The sequence below is a fragment of the Topomyia yanbarensis genome, chromosome 3, assembly GCF_030247195.1.
Source record: "Topomyia yanbarensis strain Yona2022 chromosome 3, ASM3024719v1, whole genome shotgun sequence".
Lineage (NCBI taxonomy): Eukaryota > Metazoa > Arthropoda > Insecta > Diptera > Culicidae > Topomyia > Topomyia yanbarensis.
Window position 1 is genome coordinate 60,886,510 of NC_080672.1, and position 15,489 is coordinate 60,901,998.

Here is a 15,489-nt window from a genome sequence, read left to right on the forward strand (position 1 = left end):
TGACAATGCAACGTTTGATGACGTGATTAAGCTTGAGCGTGATTGATTGGATTTGGGGCAAGGCTCGGTGACCGAAGATCTCTTGTTAGGCTTCACCAGAATTGGATGCCTCCCAAATTAAAATGATGAAACGGGCAATGATTAATATCGGCTGAGTGTATTTATTTTCAGTCGGATCCACAGTGAGAAAGCAGTGCAAGTAAATATTGACTGAGCAAGCACCGAGCACGGTTTCAGTTACCGGTTAGTGGTTCAATCTCAACGCTGGAAAAACAAAGTTTTGCTTCCAACCGACCAGAACCGATTGTGGGTCCAGGAAAACCGTCGTAAGCTGGCTGACTCGGTGTTCCTACCCTCTGCTCGTCACACACTTTGATTAGCCAACTTTCCAGATTGATTTATTTTCCGTTTTCAGGTTTCACGCTACGTTGCACGGATACAGCGCAAACATTACCTTTCCCGGGAAGAAAAAAAATATGCAAAAGCGAAAACAACTCACCCGCATCGTGATACTTGAGATTCCGCGCCAGATGGGTCAACTGCAGAGGTATGTACCGGGTGTCGGCTCGCGGTGGACTTCGTGGGGCAGCCGCCGGTGGGGAGGATGCTCCCGGGCCAAGCGGACACAGAAACGCACGCTGGAGCTCCCAGCCCACCTCGGAGATGATGCTCGCTTTCCGAAAGTACGGTGTCACTTCACGCAGGAATTTCACTGGAATGGGAGAGAAAGGGGGAAAACGTAGGGTTTAATTAATTGTTTCCGTGGTAGTTTGTATATTTTTAATTTGAATGAAATGTGAAGTGTTTGCCAGTTACTGTTAATATAAGAGTTTATCATCATTCCGTAATGCGTAACAACCGCACCTTCAATGCTTTTGATTCAATAGCAAACATGCAATTAGCAGAAATGCGGTTTGCATTTCAACCGACATTTGCGGTTTAATATTCGATAATCACTTCCACAGGTATGAATTTTCCGAACGGCTTAAATGAACTAGTACGAAGCAGAAAATGTTCCATATAAGTTTTCCATTTTAATCTAGTATAGTTGAAACGTTGCAAAATTCTTCGAAATCCCTAGCAAATCCCACAGCTCAGAAACGTTCAAACATCCGGCAGAGATTTCCTCATTAGTGAAATTCCCACCAAAGTTACTGCCGAAGGTCTTAATTATTTCCAGCTCACAAACACAAAGGCCAACAGCACATGGGAACCTCACCAAGCTTCAACCCTAAGCCCACTTTAACCAGCCGGTCTCGCACTCAGTTTGCGGAATAGCGCGAAAAACGTTTTCACTAAAACTGCCATCTTAGCAAACCTGTTCAACAAGGCGGAGGGAAAAACTTTCAAATAACAGCCAACTTGAGCTGTGTGTTTCCCTCGGCGCGAGCTGAACATCACTCTAAGTAAGTGCTGTCCGCCACTTTTTACTTTCGAGTGTGTACCAGGCTTCTCCGGTTTGGTGCCAACAAAAACACACGGCAGTCACACATCGTATCATGGCACATGCCCAGGAAAGGAAAGGGTAACTGAGGATTTGCCATCACGTCAGCAGTAATCCGTAACAGGCAAATTGTCGAAACGGGACGGTTTCCTTGGTGAATAGAGCAGCAGCGGGATGGGATTGGGAATAATTTGCAAGGTTCTATTGTGTTAAACTAATTGTTTTTTGGTAGATACTATCTATGTTACTTCCACCGTGGTAATTCGTCATTTACCTTTTGTTACTTGCATTTATGATTTTGGGGGCCGGGAATAAAGGGCGAACACGAAGTTATTGCGACACATTCAACAGGGCATAACTTTTTTGAAGTAGAATACTTCTAACGTTTCAATATAGGGGTCCCGTTTCAAAATTTTCTGCCAGAATTTCACCCGATTTTTTAAACGTGAATATCTGCCTTTGTACTGAATGAAAAAATAAGATTATTACGCTATCTGATTGGAAATATGTACAACAATTTTGTATCCAATTCGGTAGTATGTACAATTACTAAAAATAGCGGAAATAATGGATTTTATGAAAGTAGTAATTATCTGATCCATGATTGGTTGGTACAATTCGCTCAAAAAGCAAGCGTTGCTGGGACTGCCTCTTTTTCATCGAAAGAACTGTGACGGGTATAAAAAGAGAACACAAGAAAAATTCGTTAGTTTGTGTTCTGACGTTGTAAGCGTAGCAGCTGCTGCGTTTCATGTCAGCACATTCTTCGATGGTAGGTAATAGATACCATGATTGCCGCCAGGCGCTGATGATTCTAATCATGAAATGACGTGACAATTTTTGTATTTCAATATCACACTATTGAAAAACAAGCAAAAATAAACAGATCTGAAAAACGTGAAAACTCCCATACATCAGTCAATCTATCCCCTCAATAGGGTGCAGGTTAGTAATTCAAATGAACACGAAAAGTTATAAATAAATGTGCCACGTGCCTGTTTGAATCAGTTGTTGCTCTTTTGTCAGACAAGTACATCGTGCCTATAGCGTCTCGTACGACAAATTTGAGCACCCAGCACACTACGCTTCTATGAATGACGTCATCATCGACAATTTAAAGAATATCATTTCTCGATCGACTTCATTCTCCCGTCAAACGTCGGGCCGTATAGAACAGCAGTAGCAATCATGCATGTTGACAATGCGCTGCAATGAGTGCTGCATTTCATCACTGCTACCTCTGGGGGTGATCCGATGTAAATAGCGCGCGGCTGGAGGAGTTGGCAAACCTCAGTTTAAGCTGACTAATTGTTCCATAAATTAAAAGCCCTTTTAAGGGCTATAACAATAACAAACAATAAAGAACAAATTGGAATATTTCCAATCATTGATAGCGATAATCCAATTGCGCAGTTTATATTCGTTATTTGTTGCTTGCGCGTATATTGACAATCTGAAATTTGCAACAATCTGCTATTTGTTTAAATTTATCCTTCCGAAACAATACAAAAATGTGCAGCTACTTAAAGTACATTTCCAGATTGAAATTAGCGAAAACCTGTGATTTATTAAAAATAGTTTTTCGGAAACATAATCCAAAATTCTGCAATGTTTCAGAAAATTGGAGGATGTGGCAACACTGCCAGCTAGCGAAAGCCGTACCAAAAACACGTTGTCTTTTTTTGACAACTTTATGCAAAAAAATTCAGCATCTCTGAAACTTCAGGATATGAAAGAATGGACTTTCCCCTTTCATTTGAAACCAACATCAAAATTATCCGTCGGGGGTCTAGAGCAACTTTTTTTTTTGAAGTTTTTTTTCGTGAAAACATAGATTTTACAATAGAACTAGTTCATATTTCTATCCCTAGATGGTGCTTTAGACATTCGAACAACACTAAAAGTTGCGAATCTGATAGATATTTTAATTGTCTACAACTTTGTTAACAACTAAAAACCGATTTTAAATTATCCGGAAAAGTTATTTAATATTTTAACGAAGTCTCTAAGTTAGTTTCATAGAAACCCAGTGGTTTGTAAGTCAATTCACACGCACTTTTTTCATTTGCCAAATACCTGTGTTTAGTTGAACAAATTGAAAATTCAGCGGAATTTGAGAGCTTGGAAAGTCTGATCTTTTAGCTGAAAATTATAATTCCAGATTCGCCCTGATACAGGGCACCATTAATATTTTTGGGATGAAAAGCCTTAGATAAGTGTTGACCAAACTAATATGTTATTAATATTCTTTTCCAAGATGGTGAGTGATTCCTCCCACAGAAACAGCTTTTTCAATGATGTATGCCTTCTTTTTCATTTCTTCGATTGTTCTCGGGGATGACTGATAACTATTCTTGCACGAACCTCCTACTTTGTTAGCATCTTCGTATGAAATTCACTTGTCCTGAACGTCAACCTTTATATTTGAATAAACACAATGAAACTGTTAACACCATTGCAATATTTCGCGAATTTCATTGCAATGCTTGGTTAAAAACGTTGATTATCTTTTTCAAAATTAGCTCAATGTGACAAACAGTGAGCAAAAAACTTTGAGTTTTTGGATCAAGATAATTATTTTTTTATTCGTGGATTTGTTTATATATATAAGGTTTTTCTTGTACTCAAATCATATTTTGTTTTCAAAAGTAATACGTTTCGCATAATCTAGGATCAATTGATTAACGATTTCTCGCATAATTGATAGGAAATGGCCGTAAAATCTAACTGCCACAATATACTTTGAGGAAAAAAATTGAATGAATCGTTTCACGCTAACCACTAATTTAGACAGTTACTTCTGTGGTTTGCGTTCAATTATAAATTGTGTGTCCCAACATTTCGTCTTGAACAGAATTATAACAGCTGACTTAAACGAGCATAGCCTAAATTATGCGACGTATGGTCCTTTCTAAAACATAAACTTAAGCAAACCCTTGTAACCAAGCAATACCTTCCGATGAATGGTAGTTCCTTCGAACCTATCGGGAAAGATTACAAACTTGAACCAAAAGCACAAATAGTTTTCTGTCTCTGTCAAACATCCTAATTTTCAGAATGTCAATAGGAATTGTCAACGAAGAAATTGTAATGAATCCCGTCAAATATTTTCATGTCACTAAACCCAATTATTTATTTGGTAGTGAAATAAATGCGAGAAAATATATTTCCCAACCACTAGGCCTCGTGTGAAACTATCTTAGATATAACTTCGTTAAAATCTTAAACAACTTTTCCGGGTGATTTCAGATCAATTTTTAGTTGTCAACAAACTTGTAGGCAATTAAATTTTCTATCAAATTCTCACATTTAGTGTTATTCGAATGTCCAAAGCACCATCTAGGGACAGAAATATGAACTAGTTCGAGTAGTAAAAGCAATATTATTACGAAAAAGACTTAAAAAAAAGTTGCTCTGGACCCCCCGACGGATCATTTTGATCTTAGTTTCAAACGAAAGGGGAAAGTCCATTCTTTCATATTCCGAAGTTTCAGAGGTGCTGAATTTTTTTGCATAAAGTTGTTCTAATAAATACACCGTGAAAAGAATCCGCAAATATTTTTTCGTTATTCTGCATGAAGGCAGTCCTTCCATCATCAGTGCGAAAGTGATAAAAGCCGATGTCACGTTTCAAGTTATCAGTATTTCATATTAGATGCTGAAGAGAAAGGTTGCTTCTTTTCATTTCGAAATATTTATCTGATGTAAGTAACGTGCGGCTGGAAGAGATGGCTCCCACAAATAGTTCTTTTCAGGACCCCACATACAAAACAGTTAATTTGAATGATTCCCTTAAAATCGTTCTTTTTAGGACCCCAAATATAAAACATTTCAGAGTTAATGTTAATTAAACCACCAAATATATAAAGATACATATGTTATACTTTCTTCGTTTACGAATAATTTGATTTATGACCAGTTATTTTTCTATCGTGCTTGCAAACATTTGATTTGATAGCAGGTATTTAAAGATATATGTAAGGTTTTGTTTGTGAGCATCATTAACTTATGTTCCCATTTCATGGATTTGAAACAAAAATTTTTAAAACTTGAATTTATCACACTATAGGTTATCGATTTTAATTTAAAAATTCAACAATTATCTCTAGTGAAGAATAGCATGCCAGTGTGTAGTTCTGAAGCATTCGATGGAATTAACGGGTTTTAATTTGGCCACGGATAATATTGCTTGCTCATAAGACTGGCTGCATTTTTAATGTCATCGTGGTCGTGTCTTGCACACAACACTTATTTTTTTCAGAGCTGAATAAATGGATTGGCGATGGGGTGGTTTGGTGCGAGAACCGCGCTTTGTTGTTCTTTAAATTATATGTGGCGTCAGGTGCTTGTACAGATAAATTCACCCCGACGCGCGTTCCATTGTGCACCGTGGTGAATTTATCTGTGTGTTTGTTTCCTCCGGCAAGCCGTAATGCGTACTGGTTGTTTCGTTGTGTAAAAGAGATGGTGTTGGCTTATTGGATACTGATATGATTTTCTGTTCATGATTTGATACGAGTTTCTTCGGAAAGTTAAATAACGGTCCGGAAAACAGATTAATTGTATCCACATTAAGCCCGGCTTATTTTGTGTGTGGTTAAATGATGCAATGTGCTTTTTACTTATTTTGTTTGCAAATATCGCGGCTACATAAATGAATAGCTCCATTATTGTGAAAACTCCACTCTAAGATACCTGCTTGGTTAAGGTTCGAGCATATTATTATTTATGAAAACATGGGGTAAACGCGCCTCCTAAGGAAATATGATCATAGTTTAGCTATAGAACATTAATTGGGAGAATTTACTAAATATAATTCAACCAACATTTTCCCCTGTAATCGCAATCATAACGCTTTCAAAAATGTTCAAAATTTTAATGACAACGCAACAACAACGGGACAGAAAGCTCGTTGGACTAACACGTAATTTTGTTTTCTGTTGAGATTTCACAAAAGTGTAGCTTTAAATCGTCTTAGGTTATGCAATTATTAGGTTTTCAAAACAATTGTTCTGTTTTAGATTAGAAAGATGGGTAGGTAATGTCAACGACATTACCGAAAGGAAGTAGCATACGTTTTAAGTTGTTAATACGAATGCTGTAATTTTTACTAATTTCTGGAAGGTTTTATTAAAATAAGTTATTTCGGTATTTCTAATGGAAATAGCGAAATAAAAGTACAAGTATATCTATATACGATTCTCTACTGTTGCCAAATTAATTGATTCACTCTCATTTAATGCTCTTTGCAGGGTTACCATATGAGAATACATATGTTGGTATATTTTAGGTTTCGATGTACGTGTTCCGATATTTCGGTATTTTCATTAGAAATAACGAAATATGTGGTTTTAATATAACCTATCAGAATATAGTCAAAATTGTAGCATTCGCATTAACATCCTAAAGTTTATTCTACTTCACTCCGGTTATGTCTCCGACATTACCCACCCATCTTTTACCATTGGGTAAAAATCAACCAAATTTTGCACACTTTCTCATTGATGTGTATTGTTTACATGCTGTCAAAATCGAAGTCGTGTTTTTCGATTCAACGAAAATGGAGGTGAACCAACGCGAGTCGATAGAACAAATTCTTTCCAAACACCTGGAATTTCCTGACCTGTCGCACCGGCAGTTGGGAAAAATGTTGAACATTCACCATTCAACCGTCTCCAGAGTGTTGAAGCGGTTCCAGGAGCGGTTGACGTTGGACCACAGCAAAGGAGCTGGAAGAAAACCGGGACCGGAGAACAAAAAGACGGAGGGAAAGGTGAAGCGGATGATTAAAGCAAATCCCAACGTCTCAAGCCGTGATTTGGCTAAAAAGATCGGCATGTCGCAGAGCTACGTCCAGAATGCAAAGAAGAGAGCTGGACTACATACATAAAAGGTACAGAACTTCCCAAACCGCGATGAGCGGCAACAATCGACGGCTAAAACTCGGGCACGGAAGCTCTACGAGAAGATGCTGACAAAATATGGCTGCTGTGTGATGGACGACGAAACGTATATAAAAGCCGATTTTAAGCAAATTCCGGGGTTGGAATTTTTCACCGGAAAGAGCAAGTTCTATGTTGACGACAAATTTAAGAAGAAGAAAATGTCGAAGTTCGCCTCCAAATATCTCATTTGACAAGCCATCTGCTCTTGCGAACTGAGGAGTGAGCCTTTCGTGACAAAGGGCACAGTAAAGGGCGAGATCTACAAATCTGAGTGCCTCGAGAAGCGCATTTTGCCGTTCTTGCAGCAGCACGACGAAGCTCCGCTATTTTGGCCAGATTTGGCATCATGCCACTATTCTAAAAGTGTCCTGGAGTGGTATGAGGCCAATTCTGTCCATTTTGTTCCAAAGGAAATGAATCCGCCAAACTGTCCGGAGCTGCGCCCGGTGGAGCAGCACTGGGCAATGATGAAGAGGGAACTTCGGAAGAGCAAGAAGACAGTCAAAGACGAGAAGGACATGTTAAGAAAATGGAAAAAAAACTGAGAAACTGGTACCGGATGACACTGTAAAGACTTTGATGGAGGGTACCAATCGAAAATGCGTTCAATTTTACACTCAAGGCTCCATCGATTAACTTTTCTTTTGATTTTTGAAGTAAATATATGTATAAAACTACCCTATAATTTTGGTTTGATTTTAAACATTATAAGAAAATTGGCATGACATTTTCGGTGTCGCAATAATTTCGTGTTCGCTCTTTAAATGGCGGGACTTGTAACAATATTGGCTGGATTTGAAACTAACATCATTAGGGACTAAGGTAATACCCTATGCTACAGCACAGTAATGAATGGATAATAATTTTGAATATCTGCTTCGAAATGGGAATCTTTCGCAGACACCACCTTTTCGCTCAAGGATTTTTGATCTGTTCCTAAAAAGCCAAACGCTAAAAATCGGTCAAAAATTCAAATTCAGGTCACACTGATATCGTTGTTATATAGATGGACCAACTATATTTTTTTAAGTTTAGAACAAAATACAAAAAAAAAAAATCATTTGATTAGGTTTCCAATGTCCGCATGTGTCTCTTTGAAAGGACAACAAGCGCTTTCGCAAATATTCCTTGTTATAAAGATTTTGATTGGCAGTGCCAGTTGTGAGGAAACTTCCATTTTCCAGCCCACATGTGCAAATCGCCTGCCAAATCAAATTTTCCTTCGAAAACTTTAACTACTTTTTCTACTTACAACTTATCTTGAGCCTTTCCCTTTCCGCCAGCCGTATAAAACTATTGACCTGGGAGTCACTTGAAATTTACCTTGACGTATTTTTGATTGTCTATTACGACGCAATCAAAATTGGTCAAAAATGGTGTGTACTACAAACTACGCGTTCTCGATGGAGCGTCAAAATCCGTTCATAAATTCATGAACAAAAAATCACGATTTCGCGAATCGAACGATTTACAAAAATCGTGACCAAGTTCCTGAATTTGTGGATAATAAAGCTCATATTCATGAAACTATGTGTGTTTTTAAAAAAAAGACTAGTTCACGCAAAAATGTACATAGCGATACGTTGTATTTTTGGTTGGATTACTGTGGTTGTTCCCTGGACATTTTTAGTTTTTGTTATGATTCTTGTTCGTACTTTGGAGATACAGTGCACAGTGGTCCAGAACGTGAATTTAGCAGGAATTTTAACTTTTTACTAAAATAAAAATGAAGGTGTTGTACCTTACAAGGCCCTTCATTTTGTTTAAACAGATTCTAGGGTGGTTCTAATTTTAGCAATATTTAAAATTGAAGTTTTTAACGGTTCGAGATAGAGCTTTACTGTATATAATGAAGTTGTAGAGCAGCACATTTTAAATAAATTTGCTGAAGATATGCAAGCTCTAGCTTTTATACTTTCCATTGCACGAGAAATTCAAATGATAGCTTTACGGTGTTCCTTTAAAAAACCGGTTTTATTTTGCACTTTTTAACTTTTGTTGTGTTTATTTTACACTAAAGTACCATTTAGACAACTTTAAGATTATTTTTGGGTGCTGCTTTAAAACACCAACTAGTAAACTTTATTCATTCTTATCTTCGATTGGGGCACTTTACATTAAGTACCGTAGCTTTCATATGAAATAGCATACTTAGTAATATAGAGCGTTCTAAAAAAGGCACATACGATGTTTTGATGTTTTATCTTGTAATGTTTACCCAAAAAATAGTTTATTTTAGTGAAACGTATAGATTACTTTCTAACGAGAGAAGCTAGAGGTTCGGTATTTTCAGACAAATTATTCTCCTTCAAAATATCCGAATCTAATTCTAAAGTTATCTTAATGAAAAATCGAAACTATAAAAGTTATATAAAAAAAAACCATTTTTTATGAAACACCCTATTTTTGGTAAACTTTTTGTAAAATGAAAAGTACACGACATAGAGTTCCAGTATTTTCGACAAAGTTTTTGAAAATTTTATTTTCTGGAAAACAGCGAAACTCTATCTCGAGCCATTTAAAAAGTAAATTTTGCGATTTTAAAAAAATTAGAGCCACCCTACCTACCACTATTTATAATAATAGAAAAAAGGAATTCCACGAAGATTCTTCCGAAAATCTCCAACATCGTTACCGACCATCGTATTTTTCGACGAAATTTTACAGATTTCATAGGCATGGATGACTTGACATTTTCCTCGGCCAGGAAGACTGTTTTGACTCAAGCGCAATTTTTTAAAAGGGCCGAGACGTTTCTATATGCGTTATTTTCATTTTTTTGCTTGATTACCCTATTTCCTATAGCAATACTATCTGAGAACGAGTTACAGGGAATGCACACTTTTTCACGAAAAAATATGCACTGATAAAAATGTTGTGTCATTTTTCACAAAAACATAAATTTATGTTAAATTTTTAAATTGTAAAAAAACCATTTTCCAATTAGTTATATTTTGATAACAAAACTCATGAGAAAAGAAATATTTCGAATGTAATTGCATGATGGAGAACTTTTTGATAGAAAAGTTTTTCTAACAATGACTTTATACATGTTTTTAAATTTCGTACTACTTGACATACAAAACTGTAATTTTATTACAGAATATAATTCTAAGTATCATTCTAAATCCAAATGCATTTATCCAATATCTTCCAGAATGCGATAATATTCGAGATAATTGGAATTTTGCTCCACCAAGAACAATTAATTCGTGTAATTACGCCCTTTTTAAAAGTTATTCGCGTTACCTCATCATTAAATGTCAACAATCTAATGTTTATTGTTTTAAACTTTTTCAGTGTACACTCAGGTTTTTTACGCGGTTTGCTTTTGCGCGGTTTTTTATGAGATTTTTTTACGCGGATTTTCCAATTAACGCGGTTTTCCTTTTGAATGCAAAGAACTTCCTTTTGAATGCAAAGAATTTAGTAGAATTTTGGCAGTTTTATTTTGCGCGGATTTCGCAATTAACACGGTTTTTGCAAAAAATATGCATGCATGTAAAAAGTCCTTTTGAATGCAAAAGTTTTACAAGATTTTCGGAAAGGAGAAAGAAACGGGTCTGGAAGATTCCTTATAGCGCGCACCTGAACAGTATGGGTATTTTCGGAATGGACTTGATGAGTAGGTTCTAGAAATTTATGTTTGACGCCATTTTGAAATCCAAGATCGTTATCTCCGGTTTAGTGAAATTCGCTATAACCCAATCAATATGGGTATTTTCGGAGTGGTCTTGACAAGTACGTGCTAGAAATTTATGTTAGACGCCTATTTGATATCCAAGATGGCGACTTCTGGTTTAGCGAAAATCACTGTAACCCAATCAATATGGGTAACGACTTCCGGTTTAGCGAAATTCGCTATAACCCAATAAATATAAATGGTCCTGACGAGTAGGTGCTAGAATTTTATGTTTGACGCTATTTTGAAATCCAAGATGGCGACTTCCGGTTTAGCGCAAATTCTCCACAACCCATGCAATATGGGAATGGTCTTGACGAGTATGTGCCAGAATTTGCGCTAAACCGTAAGTCGCCATCTTGGATTTCAAAATAGCGTCAACCGTAAATTTCTAGCACTTACTCGTCAAGATCATTCCGAAAATACCCATAATGATTAGGTTATAGCGAATTTCGCTAAACCGTAAGTCGCCATCTTGGATTTCAAAATAGCATCAAACGTAAATTTCTGGCACCTACTCGTCAAGACCATTCCGAAAAAAAACCCATATTGTTGAGGTGCGGGTCATAAGGAGTCCAGACCCGTCTCTTCCATCTTTCCGAAAATCTACTAAGTCTTTTGCATTCAAAAGGAATTAGAATATTTTTGCAAAAACCGTGTTAATTGCGAAATCCGTGCAAAAATAACTTCCAAAAATATTCTCTTCTCAAAGTCTTTTGCTGAGAGTTCTTTTTACGCGGATTTTCTAATTAACGCGTTTTTTTACGTGGATTTTCCAATTACGGCGGTTTTTTTACGCGGTACGTATCCTCCGCGTAAAAAAATAAACCTGGTGTATTTGGATCATGGAGAAGCTTTCATTTAAAAAATTTCCTAACAACAAACTTTGACATATTTTTATAATTCATTACTATTGGCAGTCAACAATACAATTTTTACGAAACCGCGACCAAAGTTGCAGAAATTATGGATGATAGATCTCTTTTTCATGAAACTATGCATGTTTAAAAAAAAACTAGTTCGCGCAAAAATGTACATAGCGTTACAGTGCAATCTTTGGTTGGGTGACTGTGGTTGTTTCCTGGACATGTTTAGTTTTTGTTGTGATTTTTGTTCATACTTTGGACATACACTGGTTTGTAGAATATCAACTTAAACGATGGTCATGATTTCAGGAACTTAATCGCGATTTTCCTAATTTCTCATCACATTACTGTGATACTTTATTCATGAGCTTAATATCGGATTTTTCCGGCAGAGTAGCACGACTTGTGTTCATGGTTTCAGGACTTTAGTCAGGATATTTTTTATTTATATTCACGTTTTCGTGATATTTTATTCACGAGTTTCGTGTTGCATTTTCCTGTCGGAGTAGTGTAACATATGTTTATGCTTCCAGGATCTCAGTCACGATTTCCGTAATTTCTATGCATATTTTCGTGATATTTTAGTCACAAATACAGAGATTTGTGTTTATGTTTATCTGATCGTAGTGATAGTCTCGTTTTTCGTAATTTAAATACTCGCTATCGTGATATTTTATTCTTGGGCTCGCGTTCGGATTTGACACGTAGAGTAATGTGACTCATGTTAATGTTTAATTATTATCTGATGTTTTACTCGTAGTAACATGATAATATGATGTGGTTCATTAAAGCATAACTGATTCGCGGTATCTTGTTTTGTGAACCACGAACACGATTTGTGGGTCGATAATCTATTTTTGGTGCTCAACACAGTTTCTGTCCAGACACCTTATCTAATGAATAATGATGTTGGAGGTCCTATTACTAGTCCGTATAGGTTATACCTCATATGAAAATTTCAAGATGACATAAACAATCTATCTCAAAAGCTAGAGGAAATTTTTACTAAGAATCATGAACCAGTTCACGAACACATGTACGATATTTTATGATTTTGTGAACTATTTAACGGTCATATATGGTCAGGTGTGACTATTATATTAGGAATCATGAACTAGTTCACGATGATTCGGTGTTATGAAGGATCGTTTTGTCTCGATACTCATTACTTATTATTTTCTTCATGTTTGTAAAACATTCGTGCATCGTTCCTGTCAAAACTTCCCTTTGTCTTAGCGCGTGCTTGTTTGTCGTGCTCATGATTAGGTTTTTCGCAGGTTACCCTCCTGACGTGTAGCCACTGCAAGCACTCGGCTCTTGGCCGCATTTCACTCGTCCGTCACTCTTAGGCACTCAGCATCGACCCAGCCATTCCGCTTGTATCCCAAGTGCACACAATAATTGTATGGCTTGTGTACATACCGCCTAATGAACCTGTTTCTGAGCTGCGTAAAGGCTTCGATTCGTTCTATCGTTTTCAGGCCTATTCCGCGGCACAAACCCCGCTTGGAATCAGTTATGCTGGAAAATTTAGCCTTAGTTTATTTAGAGAAAATGAAGATATCTGCGCCTTTGGCGGGGGAAACTCCAACTATGCGCACGAAACGGACCTGTAAATGTTGCTTCGCTAGGAAGAACACCGCGGTGTTTGCCGGGATTCCTTCTACTACCATTGCTGGAGAGATAACTCTAAAGGTGCAATGTTCAGAACTTCGGGAAAGAAACGGTAAAAGTTTAAATTAAACCAATTAATTGTCTTACTGCTTGATTGCGGTTTATGAATATTTCAAATTCCGGTAGATGCACCTAGGCCGTCTTGTCAATAAGGGTCTGTCGGGTAGGTAAAAGCATAGATTTCGTGTAGTGATAAACCACAATTTGCAAGTGGTTACCCGAAACCACCATTTAGGATTATAAAAGACATTTATTATCAATTTTCTTCATCTTCTGATCACGCCTTTTGAAATAACATCCCCATGCTTTCCACTGTTTTGTGGATTCGTCAATTTTAGCTTTCAAAACGGTTTCAAGCATCAAATTCCAACATCCACTCGTCATCCCATCAAATGACATCCATATTAATGCAGTTTGGAAGCGTTTTAAGCTATCTGGGAGCTCTAATCTTAGATTTCAAAGGGGTGTCAGTCTTCTATTTTGGCCATTTACTGACGAACTGTTTTGAGGAAACTGAACGTCCGGAAACCGGTGTCAGTTGGCAACTTATGTCATTTACTGACGCTTCTCTTTCTCTCGAAACCCAAATTTAGAATGCTTACTAACACTTTTGTGATTTCAGGAAGCCGCCATCTTGAATTTTTAAATGCCGTTGATTATCAATTCCCTTCATCAACCGGCCACTCTCTTCCAGACGGCACCGTTATTTTCACTGTTTTGCGGTAATCGAATGCCGCCATACTGGATTTCAAATTGCATCAAACAATTTCCGGTATCTGCTTACCATCTCATTTCAAATGACATTCATAACCAAAAAATGAGTAGCGTGAGATGCCGCTGTTGGCTGCTTAGCCAATGTAATACTTGGGAATTGAACGGAAAGGTGAAGTATCGATTTTATACACATGAATTTACATACGGGCTAGCACACGAGACATACCCATACCCACGCGATCGAACACGTTAACGTAGAAACGCTCGAGCCTTTCGCGATGATACATGCAATCGTGAAGTCCCTACGCCCGCACAAATGTGAAGCGTACAATGAATACCACATTCAGAATCTCGGCCCGCTGCATTTTGCCAGTGTTGTAGTGGGTGACATTTCCCCTTCTCGTCTGCAATTGTGGTGAGTAATTCTAAAGGGGACCCCTTCCGAGACCCTAGCTCTACAGCTCCAGTAGGCCAATTCTCGAAAAAAAAGGAATCTAGAATTTCCGAATCTTCCTGCGCAAATGATATTATGTTTCAACTTGATTTTGTTGTTTTTGAAGAAGATGCGTGGAAGGTCTGAACCACGATTCATTGGGAAGCAGTGAAATTTCTAGACTATATAGTTCGTTCAATAACGATGGACATGTGAGCAGACGAAATCAATTTGAGGACATCGAATCACTCTTGCTTAATTACTTTGTGATAGTCAATATTTCAAAATCAAATATGGCCACAAAACGGATTGAAATTCTAAGATTTTTGGGATGAGTGGCTAAAGACGAGTGACTAAAGACGACTGACGACTGATGACTGACGAGAGCGATAAATTAACAAGAGCGACAAATTAACTAGTGCGTCAAATTATCGTAAGCGACCAATCAACATGAGTGACAAATTAACGAAAACGAGTGATTAGTAGCTATTGACGAGTTGCGAATAACGAGTGAATAGCAAATAATAACGAGCAGTGGATGATGAGTAACGAACGACAAATATCGAGTAACAAGTGGCGAATAACGAGTAATAAGTGACTAATAGCGATGAAAGAGTGGCGAGTGACGTGTGACGAGTGACGAGTTGCGAGTGACGAGTGACGAGTGACGAGTGACGAGTGACGAGTGACGAGTGACGAGTGACGAGTGACGAGTCACGAGTGACGAGTGA

At 37.4% G+C, this 15,489-nt stretch overlaps 1 protein-coding gene across 4 annotated transcripts in view; it reads right to left on the minus strand.

Annotated features, from left to right (window-relative positions):
- The window catches only part of LOC131688646 (beta-1-syntrophin), an 856,448-nt gene that overhangs the window by 181,534 nt on the left and 659,425 nt on the right, over positions 1 to 15,489 (minus strand). For all 4 annotated transcript variants that reach the window (XM_058973060.1, XM_058973057.1, XM_058973058.1 and 1 more), the window contains one exon: positions 500 to 712. In XM_058973060.1, coding sequence (XP_058829043.1) covers positions 500 to 712 — 213 coding nt within the window. The remainder of the gene's footprint in view (positions 1 to 499; positions 713 to 15,489) is intronic.